The sequence below is a fragment of the Paramacrobiotus metropolitanus genome, unplaced genomic scaffold (genome assembly GCF_019649055.1).
Source record: "Paramacrobiotus metropolitanus isolate TYO unplaced genomic scaffold, Prichtersi_v1.0 Parri_scaffold0000050, whole genome shotgun sequence".
In the NCBI taxonomy this organism is placed as follows: Eukaryota; Metazoa; Tardigrada; class Eutardigrada; order Parachela; family Macrobiotidae; genus Paramacrobiotus; species Paramacrobiotus metropolitanus.
In genome coordinates this window covers 129,247-154,686 of record NW_026570270.1, presented here as the reverse complement: position 1 = coordinate 154,686, position 25,440 = coordinate 129,247, and the positions used below count along the sequence as shown (strand labels likewise).

General features: G+C 47.5%; 3 protein-coding genes across 5 annotated transcripts; all 3 read left to right on the top strand.

Annotated features, from left to right (window-relative positions):
* Nucleotides 1–11,263: 11,263 nt before the first annotated feature.
* LOC129592084 (uncharacterized) lies at nt 11,264–14,572 on the top strand. Of its 3 annotated transcripts, XM_055488039.1 has the most exons (7): nt 11,264–11,450; nt 11,708–11,861; nt 12,182–12,259; nt 12,331–12,482; nt 12,906–13,047; nt 13,401–13,564; nt 13,924–14,572. In XM_055488039.1, exons 3-7 carry the CDS (start codon nt 12,212–12,214, stop codon nt 14,234–14,236), a joined length of 819 nt encoding a protein of 272 aa, XP_055344014.1. In that variant the 5' UTR covers nt 11,264–11,450; nt 11,708–11,861; nt 12,182–12,211; the 3' UTR covers nt 14,237–14,572. The 3 variants fall into 3 exon arrangements, with proteins under 3 accessions (XP_055344014.1, XP_055344012.1, XP_055344013.1); XM_055488037.1 differs by lacking the exon at nt 11,708–11,861; XM_055488038.1 differs by lacking the exons at nt 11,264–11,450; nt 11,708–11,861 and having other exon boundaries at nt 11,977–12,259.
* A 632-nt stretch (nt 14,573–15,204) lies between these two features.
* LOC129592085 (uncharacterized) lies at nt 15,205–17,029 on the top strand. Its single transcript, XM_055488041.1, has 5 exons — nt 15,205–15,507; nt 15,723–15,883; nt 16,091–16,226; nt 16,415–16,584; nt 16,664–17,029. Exons 1-5 carry the CDS (start codon nt 15,457–15,459, stop codon nt 16,773–16,775), a joined length of 630 nt encoding a protein of 209 aa, XP_055344016.1. The 5' UTR covers nt 15,205–15,456; the 3' UTR covers nt 16,776–17,029.
* Nucleotides 17,030–21,619: 4,590 nt separating this feature from the next.
* LOC129592157 (lactosylceramide 1,3-N-acetyl-beta-D-glucosaminyltransferase-like) lies at nt 21,620–23,234 on the top strand. Its single transcript, XM_055488128.1, has one exon. It carries the CDS (start codon nt 21,765–21,767, stop codon nt 22,953–22,955), a length of 1,191 nt encoding a protein of 396 aa, XP_055344103.1. The 5' UTR covers nt 21,620–21,764; the 3' UTR covers nt 22,956–23,234.
* The last annotated feature ends 2,206 nt before the right edge of the window (nt 23,235–25,440 follow it).

Below are 25,440 nucleotides of genomic sequence, written 5' to 3'. Positions count from 1 at the left end.
GCCGCGACAACCTGCCCGACAATGACTCCAATGAGACCATCCGTGAGTATCATAACCTCACTGAACGGATGAAAGAGATTGTGCAGCAGATGGGCGTTGACTATCGGAAAAAGCGAGCCACCGGCGAAATCCCGGCACCGCACCCCATCGAACCTTCCCCGATTAGCGGGCAAACAGCCTCGAAGGCCACGGTACCCCAAAAGGTGTCCGTGGTCCCGTCAAAGAGGATGGTAGTCCCTAAACGGCGGCCATCCGTGGAGATAGAGGACGAAGAGATGCCCGCGTTCAGTGGCTCAGTGATCCACTCAGCCAACTCCACTACCGTACGAAAGAAGCGCGAGGCTAAGAAGTCGACCTCAAAGAAGGAATCTCCGAACCGACTGCCTAAGAAACCTCGCGGCGGCGGAGACACCGATGTCTCGGACGTAGAAGGCCGCCGGAACAAGGCCCGAAGAAGGGTTCGACCCGAGCTATCATCCTCGGACAGCGAGCCAGAGTCAACATCAAGCCGACAGGAACCCGACAAGAATCGGGGGCCTAGGCCTGAGCTTAAACCTGGCCAAAGCGTCGAAAATTGGATCAACGAAATCCGGAACTGGGCCGAAGGGAAGCCTCCAAAAGAGGTACCCAAGGTCAAGAAGGAGAAAAAGGAGTCACAAGGAGACTCCTCCCTTCCACCATTTCTCCAGCGGATGGTTGACAACATCCAGCAGAGGGACCGGGATTTAGAACGCTCGGCATCCCCGGAGATTGAAATGGATGATACTCCGGTCAGGCGGAGGCTCAATGAATCAGACCAGCTGGAACCGGGCTCGGCCAAACATCTGGCCGAGGGTCCCCATGAAGAGATGTGGGACTACCATGCTGACACCGATGAGTCCGACCTGCCAGCTCCGGATAACACCCGCAACAGGCTGCCAGACAGACAACCTGGCGAGCCGGAACCGACCTTTTCCAAGGTGATCTTTAAGGAAGACGTCCGGCGGATCATCACAACAGCTGACGCAGAACGCAGAGACGTCTACCAGGCCCTAGTGGAGAAGCTCACCGAAGAATACCGGGTGGAGCGAGGCCATTTTCTTACCGCACAATTTATGCGGAAGATCGTCAGTTGGATCCAGGACGAATGCATGGCCTTTATACTCCACCGATCTTGGGACCGAATGGGCGAACTGGTACTCCCGAAACCACCGGCCAAGCTAAGCCAGAAGGAAACACCGGAACAACGGATTGTTAGAGCCATCGGCTATTACAGGAACCCAAGAGGTACTACTCGCCTCCAGATTGCTCGGTTCCTCAACAAAATGTACACCTACGGCGACAAACCGAAAGGCGAGGCCGAGATCGAGGACACCATGAGGGAAGTAAACCCTATCCTCGAGGCTATGGTATTACGAAGGGAGCTGCAGACTACCAACGCGCAGCGCAGAGTCCACCTTCGGTACACCGTACCAAACTTCATCCCTGAAAAGAATCGGAGGGAACAGAAGCTTCGGATGTCGTACCTCCACACGAAGAAGTATGACCCGGAAGGAGCTGAGGTCCAGGTCAGACCAGAGGAAGACCCTGCACCCCAAGCCAGAGTGTGGCTGGAGCTGGCCAGATCAACGGCAGCTTCCTCGGGTAGCAGATTCCCCCAGGAACGACCAAGAGCCCCGGGCGACTTGCAAAGGTCTGTTTCAGCCGACCAAGACCCCAGCAGCAAACCTATTAGGCATTCGGCCCGGGATAGGAGAGGCAAATTCGTCAAAGACACGCAGTCGGCCCCTCCGGGATCCCCCATGGACTTGTCGACTTCGCAGGCTGGAACCTCAACAAGGGGCCAGTCTGTGACTAAGACTAAGAAGCGCAAGAACAAGGGAAGGACATCGCGGAATGCTCAGTCCCTTGAGGAGGAAGAAGAACCCTCCTCCGAGGACGATGATGATAAGGACGCCAAGTCAGAACAAGACTCTGACAAATCCGATGACTCGGATGGCGACGACGACGATAATGAAGATGGTAAAGGGCAGCCGCCAACAGCGGCACCCGAACATCCAGAACCGGATGATGAGCCTGGCAACCAGGAACAGCCTCCGGCAGATGACCCGGATGATCCGATGGAAGAAGCCGGATCAGAGGTACCTTCTCATCAACAATTTGCGAGCCTCTTCGACCAAAGGACCCCGAGTCCTCCGGCCGACCAGCTACTCATGAAGTGGCACGAAGATACAGCGCAAGTCCTGCCTCGGGAGATCCCGTCGAAGCCTATCATCCGGCTTCCCCGGCCGAAACAGCCGGCAACCATGCGGGCATCTAAGCCGAAGCCTCGGATCTCCGACACCGACCCCGGATGGGTGCATGTTCACGCTGCACTCAAGTCGCTGTCATGGTCGGGCCCAACCTATGCAACCCCGGAATTGGCTTACCAGCTGCTGAAGCATTGGCGCGTCGATAAGGACGGAAGCTGGTTCGACCTTAGCCTAGACAGGGTTAAGACCTACTGTCGGATGGCATATGAGACCGGTGCCATCCTCCGGGTGTATACTAAAACGGAACGGGCGTACTACGTCTTTCCGAGGGAAGAACAAGACCCTGCACCGAAGACATACCTCGGATGGCGGGATGCAGTAATTGCCTGCTTGCGGACGGATCGACACCCGGAAGGATTAACTCGACGGGAGATTTTGAACCACCTAATAGGTCGGTTCGAGTTCATCCTGATGTCCGCTTACCCTCAACTGGAGGACGCACGGTACCGACCGGTCCGACGAAAGGAAACTAACTTATACTACCTGGCCGACGAGCTGGAATATGTCCTGGAGCAAGCCTGCCGACAGAAGGTCCTCGGATCGAGTGAAGCCTACAAGACCCACGGGCAGCGTTTCTCCGTCTTCTATCTATCTGAAGACTTCGGACAGCACCTGCCTAAGACGCGGGCAAGCTCGGCAAGCCCACCGAAGGCTCCCACATCGGCTGAAACGGAAGCCCAGAAGCGGTTAGCCCGGGCCAAGTCGACCAACCCGGCTGACCTGCCGAAGAAAAGGAGCTAAAACGGAAGTACACCACTGGAGGTTTCTTGCCCAATAGGCGAGACCCTATAACCTCCGTAACAGGGATATTTCTCTTGCCCAATAGGCGAGAAGAAAAAGGATCGGACAAGACCTGACCGTACCCGACCGTTTAAGCTCACATCTAACCATAGAACGTTTAACCCAATAGGTTTACGTAATGACCCAAAAGGTTTAAAAATGAAAATAACTTAACAAAATTAAGTTAAGTGTTTCTGACCATAGCCGCCCCAGCCCCGGACGGAACCTTATGACTCGGGTTGCCAAACGTGCCGAGCCAACAATAACTCACCCCGGACACGCCAACCCTGCGCGGACTGCCTGTTACGACATATGGACAGACAGGCCGGGGAGGACCGAGTCACACGAAGGGACCAGGCTAACGCCCTGTATCTCCAAGTCGTCACCGGGAACCTGAGCGCGTATACATACTTGATCCATAACAGCAGAGTCCTCGACCAGTTGGAAGGCCGGGAGTTGCTCCATATGTGGGACCTGCAACGCTACCGCAGACGTACCCACGAGCCTGGTTGGGACAACACCCCACCAGTCCCGGACAACGCCCGACTGGTCCATGCCCGCGAACAACGACGGGAGCAAGAGCGCGAAGACGACCGCCGAGAAGTAGAGGCAGCGGACCGGCGGATTGCCAGGGCTCAGCGTGAGCATGACAAACGGACACGCCCGAAGGAGGATAAGCTCCCACCTATGGGTGTGGCCGGCGACTCATTGGCCCGACTAACGGTGGAACCCAATAGGTTGCCGGACGAGCCCTCCGCCCCTCATAATGTCTTTGCAGAAGTGTTGAATCCGGATGGGACCGCGAATATACCCAGCATTGGGAGTGCATTCTTTACTGGTCCCGCACCCCTTACCGGGATGACGGTCGCACTTACCGGACCCGACGGCCATCAATACATGGCCCAAATCCTTCACCCCCACCAGATGGAGGCTCAGCCGGCCATTCAGCGGAGCCAAGTGGAACAGCAATTGGTAGCCCCACAAGAAGGTGGCTTACCTCAGTAAACGGCCAGCTTACCCTCGCAGCCCCCGACTCAGCCGGTAATCCGATCGGCAGAGCCATCGGTGACGGCAGCAGTGACCCCAACAGGGTCCACTCCGTCTAACCGCAGAACCCAGAGTGTGTCGGACCTGACGCCCGGCGACTTACGCCATAGGATCGGAAGGGATCTACGGCACAAGCTAGAGGCCCAAAATAGGCCCGCGACGGCGCAACCACCAGCTGATAAGACTTTGAAGGATCGGACTCGACCCTCCCCCGGCAAGCGATCCGGATCGGAGGATAACGGGCTCGTCGTGGACTCCAACAGTAAGTCCCGGCGTAACCTTACTCAACCTGTGGCCCGACATCAGGCGGCTCAACACCCAGCCTTGCGACCACCCCCACCTTTGGAGCAACTGGATGAGTTGCCGGTGCCACAACGACCACTACCTGACCCAGAACCGATAGTGCCGAGCCAGCATGACCCTCGGTACGACCATGCACGCCGACAGGGTATTGCGGTGGAGATCCCACATCCGACAGAAAGGACGAATTATATCATGGCAACCATGCAGTACCGGGAAGACCGACGAAATCAAGTCTGGCACCTGGTTAATGACCTTCGAATCTTCCTCGACCACTCCGGATACCAACAGATGTTCGAACATCGGCAATGGTCCGAGGACTTTGAGATGAATGATCGGTTGGCCTATGGCATCGGATTCCCGTATTATCGGACGAACGGTCTGCCCAGCGCAACCGACCCAGCAACATTGGGACTGCCACTCGACCATCTGGATTGGTCTCAACTGAGCCAGCTTCCGGTGTATGCCTCGGAACGAGAGGTCACGGATCACACGGAATGGGTGGCGCAGTTCGTACTCACCGAGGCACAAGCAGCCATGGTGATCACTGCAGCCAGAGCGGCCCAGGGTTTGCCCGAATACCTTGGCAACACCGAACCCGAAGCCCGGGGAGATGCTCCGATGGCTTTCCAGACGGCTTTGCAACTGATTTTCGCGGCTCGACTCGGCCACCATCTCAGCCATTACACCCTGTACTGCGCATACCGGAACAACAACATTCCGCCCCGACTTCGGACGGCGGTGGCCCAGTTGAGTACGCCGATGAGAGATACAGTGGTAGGATTATGGCTGCGCGACTTCCTGCTGACGGCAGAGCGATGGCATAAGGAATACCAGTACCATCCGGACGACGAAAAAGACGTTGATGAGGCTTCGACCCTCTCGGAGTGGTGCCGGACCCATCGCCACTTGCCACCCGGGTTCACATCACCACCGATGCCCGAAGGCAAGTCATCTTACAGGTACAACATGTGGCCTGGTTCATCATCCTCGGGCAGGAACCGCCGAAGACGCGAAGCTCGCCGAACTAAAGCCGAAAAGCCCGGACAGGAAGCCTCGGAATCGCAGTCAACCTGTACCCAGGAGGCTACATCCTCGAGCCACCCAGGACGATGGGAAAGGGATAAAGACGATGACTCGGAAGGCTCTCACTTTGGTGGTGGAGCCCCGGTCAACGTGGACTTAGAATAAAGAAAGACCGGTAGCCGGACCCCAATAGGGTTAGGCTAACCGTGAAACCGGTCAAATGGACATGACGACGTCTCCAACAGAGGCGTATACCCCTGATGGAACCCAACCGAGGAGCCGCAGATCGCTGGCCGACCATCTGGTAGTTTGAATTACGACGAGCTACCATCGCAGACCGCGTCCATTAATCACGATCAGCTACCTAAACCGGACCCTCAATAAGGGACACGGTGGTAGACTTGACCCTGTATCACGACTTGACCTTAACTACGACTGACCAACCCGTCTTTCGATCCGAGCAGATTGCTCGATACCTCACCGGACCCTAAAGGCTCCGGGGTATGAGGCCCAATAGGCCTCCACCTGCAGAAGGATCCAGACCTCGGCACCATATAGGAACTCCCGTTCCTATATCTTACATAGCTCCAATCCATTGCCGAACCATGGTCGGAACCCCCTTCGACCCGAGCAGATTGCTCGATATCTCACCGGACTCTAAAGGCCCCGGAGTACGAGGCCCAATAGGCCTCCACCTGTGGATGAACATTCTAAGTTCCGTCCCTCCGACGCGGGAACGGAAATACCTCGGATCGAAAGACAGAGTCCAACGGGTTGGACCTGACCGGACTCCACCCCATAATGGGCTCAACAACTACCTTGTGAACCCAATAGGTTCCGAGGCAAGTGCCCACCTAGGCCTGATGAACCCTTAGGCCCTGGCCAGAGTAGGTTTGGCCGACTGGGAACCTGTCCACTCTGGCCAGGACCACCAAAATATGGATCTCACCACACCTTCCGGAAATGGACGGTTTAAAGCGAAGGCGAATGCGGCACACGAACCTATCGATAACTTCCCCGTGAACCCAATAGGTTCCAGGGAAGGTGCCCAATAGGCCGCCAGAAAGTTAGCGGAGCCTAATCCCCTACAGACGACTAAGGCAGAAATTTAGACCTCGTCGTCAGTAGAGGACAACCGAACCGGCAACCCTCGGACTACCGTAGTTCTGGAAGAGAAGCCTCCTAAACCTTGCTAGTCTGGACCTTCGCACGAAAGGCGGTTTCTCCGCGCAGATCAGCATGACCTGCTGTTCTGCACGGATAATCCACTCCGGCAGAAGACTCTGGAATCCAACCTCAGATGGATCCCTCGGATAGACCCGATAAGTACGAGTTCAACCTGGACCGTACCGGACGTCTCCCCTGGTTTCCCCTGGATGAACCGGACGGAATGCTCCGGTCTCTGGCGACAATGACAGGAGGCGAACCGAGCCAAGCAGCGAGGGGATGCAACCGAACTAAAGGGTTAGCCGACCCCCAACGGTTAGCTGGCTCCAGCTGGATCAGCGACTCCGCCGACCCGCTATCCCCGAAGCTAAAAAGGGAACATCATAGGCCGTGGTAGAAGCCCGACCCACCATTGACTCAGGGAGTAGACCCCAATAGGGATACCCCCGATGTCCAACCCTCCGACCCTCGGACTGGCAGGGTCGAACTTATTGAAAACCTCGGTTCACCGGGATAAATCGCACGAATAGCGGCTGGCTAGCGGTGAACTGTGACTACACAATTCATCTCTCGTCAGCCACTCCGGCAGAAGGATCCTGGAGGCTGATCCCCGGATAAAAAGGAACGTCATATCGGGAAGAATCGTACGAATAGCGACTTGGGCAAGCACAACTGCGTACGTACGCAACTGTCCTTGCTCAAGTCCCTCCGACAGAGGAACCCCGGATGATCCGTTCCGTAACTTGGACTATAGAGCCCAATAGGCTCTTACTCTCAGATCTTAATAGCCCGGACCTCGTGGATATAGGCAGCGAAAACGTCCTATATCAGCAAGGCCCTGGTGACAGCCTCAATATCGGACCCTTCGCACGAAAGGAGGTTGTCCAGGGGTTCCCAGCATGACCTGCTGAGCACTCCTGCTCAAACCCAGCCGGCAGAAGGACCCGGTGGACATACGGTTCCATAACTCCAACCCTCGGAGCCCAATAGGCTCTTATCCCTCAACCGAATGCGGACCGTCTGGATCGGGAAGCGATATCTCCTGACCAAGCAATCTGCACGACTCAGCCGAGTACGGATCACGGCGACCGGGGAAGAAATACACCCTCGGTCGGTGGATCCGTATACCCTATTTCCGGAACTCAATCCAAGAGGATTCCGCAAACATGGCGCTGAAATAGCGAATTTCAGCACCATGTTCGCCACCGACCCATGGACACCCCGGGAATCGGAGTAATAGCTGGTTGACTGACCGTCACTCGAAGTCAGCACGAGAGCCCAATAGGCCTCGGCAGCATAACTCCGGCGGAATCCATCGCACGAAAAGCGACGGGACGGTGCTGCGCGGCGCGATCCGCTTCGCTCCACCGGCCTGTCCCTCCGGCAGAAGGACCCTCGGAGGAAGCAAGCCATCGCAGATCGCGTATAACCACGATCTTTACCTCACCAAGGATGCCTTTCGAGGCCCAATAGGCCTCCATCCCACACCGGACACGGATGAAGTGGGACATTAGGGCACACTCACACCTTTACCTCAGCTCATGAAGCTGGTGGAAGGTGGGAGTGACCGGCATGACCATTTCACCGCGAATTGGACTGTGGTCACCGGAAGGATGTACCAGGACGTTAGGGCACTCGTTAGTCCCCTGAATAGCTATGACAGCCCGGCAGAGGATTGACGAGTCCGGCACGACTGCACGCCCAGAAGGAGGCTACGGACGCCCATAACTACGCCAACAGGCTTAATAGGCCTTTAGCCCCAGCATCATTCCGGCATCCCGGGTGTTTCCGCCTAAGTGGAAGCACGGGATCAGCCGAGGAACGGACCAGCATGGATTCCGTCTTTAAAACCCAGAGTGTCTACCTCGTGGCTCAGACCCAATTAGGTCTTATACAGCCGCTGAGGAGCCTCTTTTTGCATGATTTTTGCTAGTCGCCCGGTGGACATCTCCAGCAACAAGCGGACTCCCACCAGAGCATGTTGGGCCAGTCTCATCACCGAGGCTCGGACCCTGTCCAGAGGCATCAACCCTCTCCATGTTACCCAATAGGTGACGGGAGACGTTAAAAAGGGTTTTGCCCGGGCAGAATGCCTTAGGACCAGCCTTACCAGATGCTGACTACCTCACCACCGAAGCTACCCCGGACACAGAGGCTGCCCCGGGTAGGAACTTCATCTTACCGGTGCGACCCTCGGTAGAGTTGCCCAATAGGCGACCTACACCGTCAATAAGGGTTTTGCCGGGAGGAAATGACTATCGGACTATCAGACCGTCAACTATTAATCGACCGAGGCCAATCTACCCTTGGACCCTCGGACCTTAACCTTCCAAGTCCGGAACCCACTATCTCTGAGTCACCCAATAGGTGACAGGAGATATATTCGGGATTTTCGACCGGACAGAACACCCAGCACATCGCGTAATTACGCTCTGCCATCACAGCCGAGGGTACATCGGGACTTTACCTCGAGTACCGAGGCTGCACCCATCGACCTTCCGAACCCCGGCGATCATCCTCTCCGAGTTACCCAATAGGTGACAGGAGACGAACATAGGATTTTCAGCCGGACGGAACATCCTTGTACCCATTTGCCAGTGCAGCCGAGGGTACAACTCGGACTCTAACTTGAGTACCGAGGCTGCCAATTGGACTTAGACTCAGCAACCGAGGCTGAGCTTGGACTTTGATTTTGCAACCGGAGCTGACCCTCGGGTACCGAGGCTACCATCGGACTCCAACATTTTGAGGCTAACCGGATACAGGGTCGGACTCCCGCACAGAGACCATACCTTTCGACCATTCAACCCCAGGGAGACCAGGCATTAACCGGTCCTTGTTGTCCAATAGGCGACAGGACACACCTTTACGGTTTGCCTGGCTCGAACCTCGGATCACCGGATTTCCCCGGAGGATCCACCGATCAATAGACCCAATAGGTCTTATTCTGCACTCAGAGGGGGTACCTTACGGTATTCGCGAATGCGACAGTGCCTCTCCATCAACCTCACCTGATGAACCTCGGCTGGACGTAAGTACGACTCGTCTTACCCGGCTAAGAAGGTTCCAATCAAACTTCTACCGGAGGATCCCGGTCGGAAAGTGTGTTTCACGCCCGTTTCGCACCCGACAATGGAGATCCATACTCTTACCCGAAGTCAATAGGGTCGAACCCTCGACCCTCGGTGAATTGAACCGGTACCATTGGGTATCCCGAGAACCGATGCCTCGGACCTAGATGACCGGACTTCCAGTGGACTGGAGCCCCCGTGAAGCGGACGAGCTCTAGTCGGAATAAGCACCCGGCCCAAAGCCCCGGACCAAAGACTTTGAGTTTACTTTTACTAATCTCGAAATGATGTTCTCATTTTATTGATCTTTTTTTAACCTGCTCACCAGGAATTGTGATGTTATTTTACTAGAGAGAGACAGACAGATGGAATAATACTTTATTTTTTTTTTACTTTTCTCGCCGTTACGGACTCGACCAACAGATGCCTACACCGGTCCAACAATACCACCGACCGACCTTCGGATTTCGGCCGTGAGTTGTATCGCCACCACGGGTCCGGAGGAGAACGCGGCGCGAGATACCCCATCATCGGATACTTCCGAGGCGCAGCCACCGACCCCAATAGGGTCGTGTGCGGAGCGGGCACTGGAGCGGTATGAGGCCGGTCCTTCGCAGGGGCTCGGACTCCCGCCCAGAGGCATGTTGGGCCAGTCGCTATGGCAGCCTACGAGCAGGCAGCCAGCGACAGTCCCGCTTCCGGTGTGCTGACTCACACCGAGTCGCACTCGCTGTCGAGCGCTAGATCGGCCTCGACTCAGGCAGCTTTCCGCCCAGCCTTACGTCTCGGCCAATCATCGGCCTCGATGTAGGCGGAGCCACGCCCCACTTCTCCATCTCGGCCTATCAGCGTTCGTTCGCTCGTGTTGGATCTGCCCAGTATGCCGCATAGGCTTTTCCCATGCTTTGGCTCGATATGCCGTTCACTTTGTTCACTAGCATTATCATTCACTGTACTTTCACGATACTGCTCGCACCTCGAGCCTTTGTGTTTTGGTTCCTCACTTTATTGCTATCCACAATAAAGCCTTCTCTCACTATCGTGAGCCTTTGTTCGCCTGCTGTCACACTACTGCTGGTTGAGCGCTTTGAGGTTGGTTTTATCCATTAGTCAATACTGTCTATCTGGGGCGAATACGAAAGTTGCTAAAATTATAAAATACTGCGCAGAAGCTACCAACCGATCATTCGAACCGTCGCGGGAAGCGTTCGGCATCTGACCATGAGTACCATATAATGCAAACACGCAGTTGGAGGTCTTGTGGCAATCACACCCTTGATCACCCACCCAAACCTTGATAGCAAAATGTTTATTCCACACATGGAACTATCATATTATTGATTTTACGGTCACACCCATGCTTGTTAAAATGCGCCATCTGGCGCTGCACATATATCGTTGCCCTTTTGTGCTCGGGCACGCTTTCCTGGTCAATGGGTGCACTCTTTCGAATTTTCAACCGTTCATATCAGGTCATACACGTCTACGCTGGTTAACGTTGTTGCCGGGCGACCGCTCTTGCCGGCCGTTCTACTCCACTCATCTACGCCATTTAAGCATCTAACAAAACCCTTCGAGAGTCCGCGAGTTTTTTCCATTACGGTGATCGTATCGGCGGGATTGACACAGCTTAGCGGGAATGTTAAGATGGAATGCTCTTACATTGCATGTATCTGTATTGCGGTGCAGATTTTCTGCATCTTCGTTATTTTCTGCACCCGTTGTTTGTAAGTCACTGAAAAGAACGTTGCGACGCAAGAATTCAAAGGTCAGTTTAGATGGTTTGCGATGTAGTATGTATTTGTCGTACGACGCACTGCATGTGTGACACCATGTACCCATTCAGCAATTACATGGTTAAGAACTTAAGATCTGTTACAGCTTCCGTCCGACGCTTATACTCGTAGTTAAAATCCTGATTAGCACGTATTACAATAACACTGGAAGTTCACTGTACTTGTACGCTTAAAATACCTCGACAACCGTTGTATTCCTCCCATAAAAGTAATTTATTTAACCACACAGTACCTTTTTCCAAACCGGTGTCATAATGACGCAGTTACCGAGGACATGCCTGTGGCTCATCGAGTAAAAGTTATTAATTGGTAAAAGATGTGAAACGCGTCGGCCATGGAACACTTAATGCCACTTTGCCAAAAAAATTTGAACGTCATTATCTGTAAGTCCTATGAACTTTTGATTGGAGTTTATCTTGATACGGAAAATATGCCAGCATGCGCCTTGCAATAAACCAAACGTATATTTTCCGCACAACCTGTGCGTTCGGGTCTTCCATTTGATTTGACTATAACTTATGGTTCTAGAGCTATAACAGTATGCGAGTGTCCCAGACCATTTATATAATGGTGATAGCGCCGCGAAAACACGTCACATGCATCGCTGCAATTTTAGTAGAAGTACCGATTAACACTGTGTTGTAACCGTAATTATATGCACTTTCTTTTTCGCATAACAGTAAGGAAAATGGTATATGTGTAGGATTGGTGCGGATGGTTTTCCCTTGTCACGATGGGTTATTCCATTTCCGGCCGAGTTGTACTGCTCATGTTTTTTCGGGTAAAGGAAACAAAAATGTACCCTTTGCCAAATCATACAATTACATTAGCAGCATGGATGTTTTTCTGCAGATCCTGCAATCGAATGCGCAGATCTGGGGGAGCAATTATCGCATCGAAGTGCAGTTTGCGCGTTTTGACAATCCGTACGGCATAATCAGCAATGGAAAGCGCTGCGATGTTGCTACACGTTGCGACCCAGTGCTGTACTCGTATATCGATATGTGAGTCAAATTCTGCAGCAAAAAAGTTTGCATAGTGCTAATTATAATACAATCATGTCGGGAAGTACATTATTTGCACTGAATTTTAATATTTCGTGCACATCGCAATTATTTTCATCAGTTTTTTAAAATGTTTGAACTTTCTGTTAATTTTAATCCGCTTACATAGCTGACATAGCACTGATAATACTTCGTTGCAAACGCATTTTCCCGTTGCATTGATTTTTGCCTTTTGTTTGCTGTGGTAGTGCATATGAAATAAAGCATGCAGATATCTTTTTGTCGTTTTTGAAATTTTTTATAGATTGCACTAATTTTATTGGCGTTTAAATTGGTGCTAAAATATGTGTGCCACGTTACATAAAGACCCCCCAACGTTCGTGTACAATTGGCGATTATACTGACACTTTCGATTATTTTCAGCGATAATCCAAGCGGAAATTTTCCAGGAAGTGCGAGATCTCTGGGCGACTTTCAGTTATTTCTGGATAGGCGCGACGCTAATACGGTCAATATGAATGCACGCATCATAAAGAATGTCTGCAATCGACTGCGACTTCCTGAAGTTAGTAAAAATTATACACGACATCCATAATTATGATCATGATCGGTTACGGTAATTGGTATAACCTTATCAAACTGCATTACCTGATTATAAAGGTGTGGTACACTATAAAGTACCGTTGTATATTGTAATAGTTCTTTTAGCAAACAAAAACGGCATCAAAAGTTAGTTGTTTAAGGAGTTCTATCAACCATAATTACTGTCTTTATTATTGTAAACTTTTAGCTGCATATTGACAAATTATTTCGGGAAGAACGGCCATGTTCGTTTGCGATTCCCTTCTTGTTTGTATAATATAAAAGGAAATGTGTAAATCTCCAGCTGTGTGCATTCACCTTGTTCACTTTTTTCAGACGGTTAACGCCCGTGTGGAAGGATTTGATTATGATTATTTCACGCGTTGGGATGTCATTGAGAATTTTGAGTGCATATTTCCCTTCATACCATCGCCGCGCGAAGACATGATTTGGTCCGATCTGTCGGAATGCCGTTCCATTTACCAGCCCAAGCTGATTAAGTAATAATTTCACAACTTACAAGTTAGATGTAATTGGCACGTAAATCCGTTATTAGTAATAATTTATTGTACATTTAAACCTGCTTAGTACAAAAGCATTTTATATACCAAAAATTTAATCGATTGACCGGCGCGCATCATATGTACGAGTATGCAATCTGCAGTATAACTTGGTTAAATTGATGCATTTACCATTTATTTCACATACAAGAACCTCACATTATGCGAAGCCGCGAAAGCAAAAGTATTTACACATACATATTTACCAGAAAAATAAAATCGTAACAAATTATTTACAAAACAGTTGGCATTGTTGTACTTACGTTGAATAAACCTTAACTAGGAAATTATTTCACCAGATTGTACTACCGCTGGCGAATCTTCCCTATCCGCTACGGTGAATGTCAAAGCCAGCAGGAACTCCTTCCCGTGGCGCGTTCACCCTCCTCCCCACCGGTGCTGGTCCTCTCTCCCTTTATCCGCGGCCTGTTTCCGCAGACGACCCTTTCCCCCGGCGTGACCTTTCCCACGGCGCGCACCCCCGCCACCCCGCGCCCCAGCACGGCAGTACCCCTGGTTAACAGCACGGAGGAGCCGTTCTACGACTACCACGATGCCTATGAAATTATTCCAGCCGGCGAGGAGCGCTTAGTGGTGGATAGTATTGCGTGAAGCGCGGCATTGCAGGGTGAATGTGTTCAGCGCGGTGTTGCTGCAAAGCACTGATGTACATCAGTCATAGAAAACGGCCGGTGGTAATCACAGGTTGATCTAATAGATCTGATAACGTAGTGGAGTTAAATGTACGGGTTTTGGGCTTATGCAGTAGAGTAACAAGTTTACTTAATTGACGATTGCTGGATTGGCGCGTTTAGCGGTGTTTTCTTTTTTCTACTGTGCTTTTTAGGTTTTGTTAATACTGGCGTGATATTCACTGTGCACGGTGCAGAAGTTCCTATATGCATGTTTTATAATACAGATTGTATTAAAGTATTTAGAAGTAATTGACTATTCCTGTTTTGTGTACATTAATTTGTAGGAAGATATTGTGAGCTTGCAGTTGCTGTAGTTAAATCATTGCCATAATTGTGCTGCATTATGCAAATTTTGCATCAATGTGACTGACCGGAAGTGCCAGCTTTCGCTTCGTGCCTGGAAAATTACGATAATAACTGTCGGTAATTTATGACACACATATATTTCCTGTAACCGTATTTCCGTTTCTTTGAGCGACGATATTTATTATAGGTTCACGAACAGTAAATAAAGCAAATCTCTTTGTACGCACTACGCAGTCTGAGATCACCCAAATTAATGGGAATTAAATGCCGGTGCCGGGAAAAATCGATGTGTACGTGGTATGCTGCATGAGCGCATCCCGCAGTTGCGTTTGGATTTACTAATCATCTGCGCAATTTTTATGATGGCATAATCCACTTTTATACAGAACCGAGTTTTATTTCTGTTAATTGCTCATGTACAAATGAGTAATATAATATGGCGAGATTTCCATCGCGATTGCGTACCGCCGCGCGCTTGTTGACAACATGCTTATCCGATCCCATGCGCTGTTTCCCGTGAATATCAGCATGATTCACACCGCAGTACGACGTACTGGATACGAAATTAACGGCAACGTGTGTTTTGAAAGTAAAAAGGGTACTATAACTTCTGCAGCACGTATATAAGGTTCCTGGATTGAACCTCAGTTTTTTTAACAAATTTTTGATGAAGTAAAAATCCTTTATACAAGCTTTTCGCTTCCAGCTTTACTAACATTTCAATTTTCATTTAAGCGTCCAAGAAATTTTCTGAATAGATTGCTTTTTGATCGATTGCAGTTCCTGTTACAGTTCGGCACGTTTCTGTAGGTAGCGTGACATAGAGCAAAAATGGCTTCCTTCATATATTGCATTTTGTTTCCGGCTTTGGTAACGCTGCTGGTAAGTAAAAAATGTATGTTTTGCGCACATTCTGAGGGAAAGTATCAAAATAAAAATTAATTGCCGCATTGGCTTACGGTAGTAACTGGTAGTCTGTATATTAACTGGACCAACTTTGTTATTACCAATATTTCATCATATTCGTATGTGCACTGTTTTATGTATCAACTACCTTTATCAGTCGTATTATTAGCTGTAAATTGGGTGCTCCTTAGGTGCTGGCATGGGCTGACCAGGACAGGGAACAGGGCCACACATTCTACGGCATCGAAACGGAAATCATCGACCTCTTTAATAATCAAGGCCAGATTAGCAATGGGAAGTTTTGCGATGTTATGACGAAATGCGATCCGGTGATTTATGGATTTATCGATATGTACGTTAAATTTTCCATGCAGATAACAAACTTTAAAATTACGATTATATAAACCCTCGAGTGCAAAAGTGCGCAGTATTTAAGCATAAAATGTAATGCAAAATGCAGTTGCGCTATACAGAGTACATAAACGACAGAAGATAATTGAGAACCGTTACCGGATATATGTCTATTGCTCATGATGCATATATAGAAAATTATTTTTAGTGAAAAGCCTATTTCCCCATGGCCCGGTGCGATCCGCCGTCTGGAAGACCACGAGTACATTGGAGGTCACACCAACACTGACAATGTCAGACTGAATAAAATCATTGGCAAAGTCATCTGCGGTGGCGCCTTTAATGTACGTTTTCTATGCATAACTGTTCGAATCGTCTGAAAGATTTTAACAATACGTTGCATAGTTACCACAAAATCTTTATATCAGCTTTGAATTGAATTTTCTAACGACACTTTCACCGCTATGCCCATGCTCTTTCTTCCCGTAATGTCAACGTCGTGAACTATATTTATATCCTCGTTGACTTGCAGACAGTTAACCTGCGCGTAGAAGTCTACGACCACGACATCTTCACCCAGAGCGATCTAATCGAGCAGTTCAACTGCTTCTTTGTCCCGCACATTGTGGCCGACAGTCCATTGTTGTCGACCTGGAGTGAGACCCGCGTCTGCAAAGGCATCCATAATCCCAATAATACCCGGTATGTACACGTACAATCCCTGCTATTTCGGCATTTCTAATGATTTACCGGCAAATTCCCCTGAACGCTTTTCTTCCAGATTAACATATCGCTGGCGTCTGCATGCACTGCCGGCGTCCGCCTGCGGACTGCGGTATAACGAAGCGCTGACATTAGCCAGCCAGCAGAAACCCAAACGAGCTGTTGTATAAGAAGGACATGGGATGTGTTAAAAGATTAAGTACTTATTTGTTTTCTGATGCATTCACTGGCGGAAAGGGAATTAGCGTGTCGCTTGTAACGCACTTTTCTAATATTAATCTCAGACGAAGAATTGGGTTTTTACGTTTAATTATTCGCGTACTGAAAGCGCAGTACGTTAGTCCAATATTATACTGTACCGGCTTTGCTATGTATAATACATGATGTTCATCCAGATTCCAGAGCAAGTAAATTAAAGGGCCGACCAGTTCTTATGTACAGTTAAATTTATACTTTATACATAAAATATATTAAAACTTTATCGAAACGTAATAAATTCAGCTAAGATTACATAATACATAGCAGTCTGTACCCTTTTAAACATTAAGTGGTATAATTCGATGGAATCAATAACTACGAGTTCATGATATTGCACTTGTGGTTCATTAATGACTGCATTTAAGCTGAAAAAGATTAAATTTTCCGTTGCAGGCTTTCACGTACACAGAGCTATGCAGATCTAATGCGTGCAATGGGTGCGTTTGCATATAAAATAATGTTTACCATGACAAGCTACTTTAATTTTTAATCTTATGAAATACATTCCAGTAATGTAACCACAATTTCATATAATCATATTATTTGATTACCCAGGAGTGCGCAGAATCGTATCGCATAAGATTGTTTAAATCTGCTGCTCGTTAATTGAATTAAATTCTTGAGAAAAAATATAATAAGGAAAATTGTGTCATAATAACTATTATTTGATTACCCAGAAGTGCGCAGAACCATGTCGCATAAGAATTGTCTGCAGATCGATAATCGAATTAAATTCTTGAGAAAAAAATCGGTAAATATATTAAGGGAAATTGTGATACGTAACCTTTACAAATTAAGTGCCTTCACTTCCTGTGCGCGTCTATTGCTAAAGGGCAACTGTGTTGACCGGAAAGGAAACATAAGATGTAAGACATCTTAATAAATGTCGACCGACTGACGCAACATTCAACTGTAAGATGATATGTGCTACGGCTGGATGTTGAACGTTGTCCTATAAGCCCAACTTTGCCGGCAGCAACAAGCACGCAGCTTCCGGAAATTATTCTAATCACCTTGGGTTAGCGTTATGACACACGTCAGTTTGGACATAAAGCAATGATAATGCCGATAAAATTTTATACCCTTTTAATTTAAATAAAGGTTATTGAATCGCATAATATTGTTCAGTTTCCGCTGGTACGCAAATGACCCAGCTTATGTTATACAGATAAGATACTTTATTGATGTATATGCTTTGCAATAATTTTCATAAGACACTTCGTCGTACAGACGAACTATAATCGGTTTCATGGTTTCTTAAGGTTTCTTCTTAACATTTCTATACATAAGGCGTGGATGCTGTTAAAATAGAGAACAGCCCATTATTACTGCTATAATTTTTTTTTGTTTTTCGAACACAGACCGCCATCACAATGGAAGGTCAATTTATTAAGATACACAGCATTTGTTGTAGCATTATAATACATTTTAAGATTTTAACGATCCCAATACAGAGGCAATTTTGGGATTATCCAAATTAAGCAGCACAGGCGGCTAAGCAAATCATGCTAACGATTACATATTCTGGCGTTTATTATACAGGAGCTTGCTTTCCAAAAGGCGGATCAGCTGGGTTTTGCAAGCAGTATATTCCACACAGAAAATTCTCAATGGACCGCTGTTCATCGTTATAATGTTGCTCCCAAAGTCTCGTTCGGGTTTTGCAGCATCAGCCAGCCGTTCACCTAAAGGAAAACAAATATTTGTTCACTAAGGTTATCAGTGCAAGTCAGCTATTTTGCATCGCGAAAACTCTACTTTATTTAATTAGTTGCTGCATCAAATAGCTGTAATGTTAGTTACAAAATTAGTTACGGATTTTCGTAATTTCATGTCGGTTGCGGTAAAAAAACAATACTTCCATTAAACACAATTTCTTGTGCATATTGCTACTAAAATATTAAGTAACTGAATGATTACGGTACACTGGGTGCGCCTAATACTATCTAAGCCGAAAGGTTTTTAATTTTTAATCTCATAAAACGCATCTTGCAGTAAAGACACAATAACGTAATAAGATATTAGGTGCGTCCGATACCCGTTTCAACTGACAAGCTGCATTAATTTTTAATCGTATGAGATACGTCCCAGTAAGGAGGAATAATAATGAAGACAAAAGCTTTTGAATCTCAAGTATTTCATACAGCCTGTTCTGTAATACTATAAAATACTGTAGACAGCGTGCAGAGACATTCGGCGGCTACATAACAGACGCACTCTGCATGCTGGACTTTTTGTATTTTGACAACCGGCACAGAAGACAATTAGACCTCCATGCGCAGCGGCAATGAGGAGGCTTCGAAAACTACGATAATAACTAACCGGAAGTTTGCTTTACACCTACTGACACAAGACTTGGCAACCCTAGTGAATGTCACGCTAAATCAGAGTTAAATTTGAAAATAAGATAAAAGAACAGCTAAAGCAGATAATTATGATGACATTCACTGGCTGTAATTTTATTGTAGCCTCAACCAGATTTTCCATTTCCCAGGCGCATTAAGGCAAATGGAATTTTCTTTTTAAGGAAGAGGCTAGTTTAAAGCTTACTTATAATTTGTATGTTCCGTAGAGCTTAAGCGTTATAAAACTTTAATATGAAGCAGTAATATGATCTTTAATAATAATAATTATTCCACCGCTTTCATGTTCTCAATGCTCCGCATTTTGTTCCACTCCGTCATTTTAGCATATCATCAATGAAGAAGATATGTTGTTTCCAGTTATACGAATGCATGCATATTATTACATATATGTGCTCATAAGGTCATGAAATTTATATAAGAAAGATACTGGATAATATAGTATTTTACAGCTGCCGTTTATAAATAGTATCTTAGCTTACCGGCCTGTCCGGCGGCTCCAGCCTTGCCCAGGGCAAAGGGGAAATTGAATCCATGGACGGCCACAACCAACACCACCAGCATAACCCCACACTGTACGATCATCGAACCGGCCATCTCACGCGCACCAACTTCCTCTCGATCGTATAATATAATTCCACCGCGATCACCTGCGAATGATTACCGTGGCCACTGACACCGTGCTGCCGGCTTTTATACTATCCAGTCGCTCTCCCGTACTCCACACGCTACACCGGCGCGTACGCTCCTCAGGATGTCACACCTTATCCCGCTAATTCACCTGTACAAGCACAGCAGGCGACTGTACCGTTAACGCGCGTCTTTTGTATACACGGCCCAGGACTTGATTGTACCGGGTAATGGACGTCTTTTGTCCCGTGTAGAGCGTTTCGGATTGTTCCCTGAGTAAGAGACGCTAATGCACGACGGATATGGTCTTGTGGACCATCCGGGTAGCGTTGTTGTTGACGCGATACGTCACTGTCGTTTCATATATGCGTCTCGGGGTGACCGTGTGCCAGTGATCAACAAGAACGACGGTTGGCTAATGGGAGAAGAAGTTGCAGGACAATATAACAAAGCGCTGTTTACCGATTTCTTAACGTTGTGCAAAATATAGCGTGAGCAGAACGGCGAGTATGACCGGAAGCTGCATTTTGTTGTAGTACTGCCCCGGCTAATCGGATTATCGGGCGCACAGCAATTGCGCATTGGGAAGGATCCCAGTGAGATGTAAATAGGGAAAAAAATAAATTGAGATGATATTGGAATGTACTTAATGCAATTGGATGCGTTAAGCGGATAAACAATTACTTTCTCTGATTTCCGTCCGCGTGTTGCAAGACCGCGGGTGTGTCGGTGTTTCTCGTCGTAGTAATATGCAGGTATGGTGTTTGTGAATAGTTTTCGCAAATCACATGCATTATATGTAAAATGCAACATTTATTCGAGAACGTGATCCCGAAATCACAGAGCTTGCGTTTAAATAGGCAACAAGAAAGGAAATTTTACATAAAATACATGGACTTACAAGTTTATAACGGCCGCAAATTACGGTTACGCCGCCGCGATTATAGCGATTACTTTATACTGTGCATCCGCGTTAACGTGTGCTGCACCGAGTGCGCCAAAAACAGCCATTTAAAAATACCTACCTAAGGAGGTAAGCTTTTGAGCATTCAATACTAAAATGTCGTGAGAAGAGCGATCTATTTTCTGTATGATAAGTAATTTTTCTATGCATTTATTCATATGAATTTCCAATATATATAGTTCGGAATATTTTTTATAAGGCGTCAAAACGTATACCTGGATTCGCATCTAATGTAAAAGTGTAATATAATATCCAAAACGCAAACGCAAAAGTGTAAACGCAAAAGTGTAATATAATATCCCAGAATCAACTGGCCCCACAAATTTGTGGTAAAAAGACAGGTTCTAATTTTCAAATAGCGGACTGGCGTCCATGTGCATGTCTTTGAAGGTATATAGTGCAATTATTAATACGGTAGTAATATGGTGAATATATAATATTCATGCCTCCCAGTTACAACATGCTATGTTATCCTGTAGTCGAATAATTCGTTTGATTTGTGACAGATATTCTGTTATGCCACTTATCACTATCTAATTACATATTTACGAAATATTAAGACAATCACGAACAACAACAAAGCGGTTCGCACAGCTTGAGCGGCTATGGGTCAGACCAACGCAAAAGCTTCGATCAAGCGTCAACGGTTATGAATCCACGTATGCAGAACCATACGGTATCTTCGGCAAGTGAAACTCGTCGCTTGCGGCTGTGTTTGTACGGTACCGGTGTTCGCACCAAGTCTACCGCGTGCGATGTCCGGCACAGCCACGTCCAATAATTTCGCATTTTCCGCATATCACTTTCGTTCCTCGTGGTATGAGCGTGAGTTCGGCAAGTACAGCTGAACAACAACAAGGTATGATCGACAAACTATAGTAGAGCATTGTCCGCACGGCGGTGCTACCGAAAATTGTAACGGAATAAACTGTGATGCCGGCATCATGCCGTATACTGCAAGACATCTCTTGCGTTTCAGTGTGATTCTGGGAGCGATTTTTTTGCTAGCGCCTTTAATATTAATCGGCACGTCCACGGTTACCAAATTTTATCATCCTGAGACGAGTGTAGCAAAGTTTAATTATGGATTCGGCGATCCCGTTTCCGCATTATTTGTGGGCGACAATAAAGCAACCGCCAAAAATATCCTTGCGGATTTAGCCCGCCAAAATAATTCTTTGGATGTTTTAACGCCGTCAACGACTACGGAAGCACCCGAGCATCTGCTAGAAAACTCCGCCATTCCAGCGTATGTTGTAAGGAAAAAAATCCCGGGTCTACAAAAGCTTCCCGCCGATTTTGCTGCCTATTCCTTGAAACCGGCAAAAGTCGCGCCACAGTACAGTATTTCTCCTCAGCCATGTTCTTCCTATCCAGACCCGATATTTCTTCTGATTATCGCCGTGACCCGCCCCGATGGGTTTGCCCTACGGCGAGCGGTCCGGACAACATGGGGATCCCTGGCGGAACCCCGCTGCGGGGTGCGACTGCTCTTCATCGCCGCCCGCACCCGTGACCTAAAAACGCAGGTGGAGCTACAACGGGAAGCTGGCGAATATGGTGACATCATCCAGTCTAACGTGTTCGACGATAACTACCGGGCCCAGGCCCTAAAAGCCATTCATCTCTTCCAGTGGGCGGGAACCTTCTGTCCCAATGCCACATTTACCGCCAAAATCGACGACGATAATTGGTTGAACATCGAGAAGTATGTGGGGTTTTTACGGATCAACGCCGAACGGGTCGGAGCGTTTGGGGGAATGTTCTGGGCGGGTGGGGACGCCATCCGGGATGCGGAAAATAAGTACCATATCCCGCGGGAGGATTATGCACATAATCGATACCCGGAATATTTGACGGGGATGTTGTATGCGTATCCGACGAAAGTCCTGCCGAAACTGGTGTATTTTGCCCGGAAGTTGAATGCCGGGTTGAACGAGGATATGTTTATGAACGGACTGGTGGCGACGGCGGCGAATTTAACGCGGATCGCCGTGCCGGATTATGGGTGGGGACGCGAGCCGAAAGCAGAGTGCCAGAAGCGGGACGCGATGTGTGTGCATTATACGAAGGAGAAGGACATGTACGAGACGTGGAATAATACGTGTTATACGTATAAGAAACTATGCAGTTAGATATACGATATCTTCCTGATCTTTTCCTGTTCAATGTCAGTATATTATACTGCTCTTTAAAAGCGTATGCTTTAGTGTTCTTTAATTTTATTTCGTTGATTGCCGGTTGTGGCTATAATTTGTTTGTTCGAAACACCCAAATATTTTATCTGTGATTGATGAACGTTTCATATATTTCATGCTGCAGCACAATGACGAGAGTAGTATTCTATCGTTATTGTTGAGCATACGCTCATTAAAGTCGTGATTGCTGCGCATAAGTTTGGCATCCACGGACCGCGGTTAACGAACTTCGATTATGCATAGACTTTTGAACAGACAAGAGTTCGACAATTTGTTTTGAAAAAGACCACGCTGACATTAATGCACGGATACGAAACGGAACTACCTACACCGTCATGGCCATATATTTATTCATGCAGCACATTTGCAATGGAAATTTATTACGAAAGCAGTGTGGTAAATTATTCTTCTGTTTGAAATAAAGTTTTATTGGGCGGTAGCTGCTGCATCTAATTGGTAATAACCAAGTCAAATAGTTTTTATTAGTCCAAATTTGTTCCGGAAGTATATATACAGTTATTGCTATACAGTCAAATTATGTATTAGACGGAAAATTCATTTACTAATGTTCTACCAAAGAGAAATTGCTAATAATCACCCGAGTTATCAGCCGTGCTTAACAAAAAAGAGATCATACAGACTCATACTCCCTCTTTTCGTGCCAGTTCCAGACGACGATCCTTCTGTTCCCACATAAAGCAGAAGTATGCAAAGATCAGCCCAGTCAGCTAAGCAATAACAAACAGAATTAACGTCAGCGTTGTTTTTTTGCATAGCGCTATGCACAATGTGAATCCAGTGGCACACTTTCGTTCAGTGTCATATCGGACAACAAACGAGCTCATTACGACTTAAAATACGCAAGTGTAATTGCAGGTATCGTGTAATAGACATACAGACACACAGAGTACCTTGGCGGGTAGTGAGTATAGTAGTTTCGATCAGAATAATAAGCTATAAATAGAAATACTTGATTGGTCAAGCTTATACAGCAGCTTACGCTGAGCACTGTCCCCTGGGTTAGCGATCCTATTCCGATGACGTGGAGGTGCAGCGTGCGTTTGGCGAAACATACTTTAGCCATCCGATCCAGCAGCTCCACAATGTTTACCTGGCTCCTCAGCTTTGCCGGGAAGAGCCGCACTCTCGAGCGAAGCCCTTCCAGCATCTCGGTAGTTCGATGCTCCTGATTAACAGAAATTAAAATTACTTAAAAATATTTACTCACGTAATTAAGCAGTACCTCTGTCGACACAGCCAGCATGGCTTGAAAGGTCATGGTTAATCCAGCCATATACATGCTCGCCGATACAATGGCTCGAGAGCCGTTTATTCCGTTCCACGTCCCCGCATCCAAGATCTCTAGCATAACCGTTAACATACAAGCCACTTCGCATAACAGAAACGATGAAAATAAAGTGCACAGTTCGGTTCTGATTTTTTTGGCGATGCCAAGCGCCCTTTCTCTTGCGGTCCATGCCAGTCGCACTTCCTCTTCGCTCAGTGAATCCCCAAACTTTTCAAGGAAGAGTCGCGGTTGGGCCGCAATACCGCTAGCAAATTTAATTAAAAAGATGGAACAGTATGCAACGCACAGTATTCGAAGACTTTCGGGATAATTTCTCAATACGAACATAGCGTACTCCTGTACAGGCAAGGTCACCGGTAATAAGGTCAGCCCGAATGTTAAGTTAGCTGGTGCAGTTTCCACAAAGTACACACGGGTTACTGTCACCACGATGTTGTATGAAATGAAAATAGTCCAGGCCATCCAGACTATCGTATTTATCTGCTTTCTTACAGAAGCTTGATTAGAAACATCACTGGTTATCTCAAGATAAATTGTTCGCAAATTGCATTGATTTTTATATAGTACGATAAAAACTAATAAAGCGGCTGCAGTTTTGATAAAATATTTAATGTCATAAGCAAGATCCAAGAGGTTCAGCGAGGCACCTGCACGTAGCTGTAGACTCGTATCGGTCAAATTGAACAAAGTTTCGTAGAGGCAAGATGTCAAGGTCATTAAAATTATTAATAATCCGGAAAGTTTTCGAACGCAGCGGCATAGGGGTAGTCCTGCATAATTGAGAGGCTGAATTAGGCCCGATGCACCGAGAAAACCTTCCAGAAGGTTCTCCATGGTAGATCATTAACATCCTCAAACCACTAAAGCCAGCTCCGTAGTTTCTCTACATTTCGAATAACTTTGCCCAACACGCTAGGAAGAAACATGATGCAGTATGTTTGGGTTAGCACAGTTTGCACCCGTTCAAATTTTCTTGCACTGCGAGCAGCTTTACTCGACTGCCAAATACGATCATTCATATCCAGCAGCTCACTCAAGAGGAGGACATGCGCGGCTAAACTGATTACTTACACGAGCACCTTTTAATACTAACGGTTTTAATAATTTTGAAAT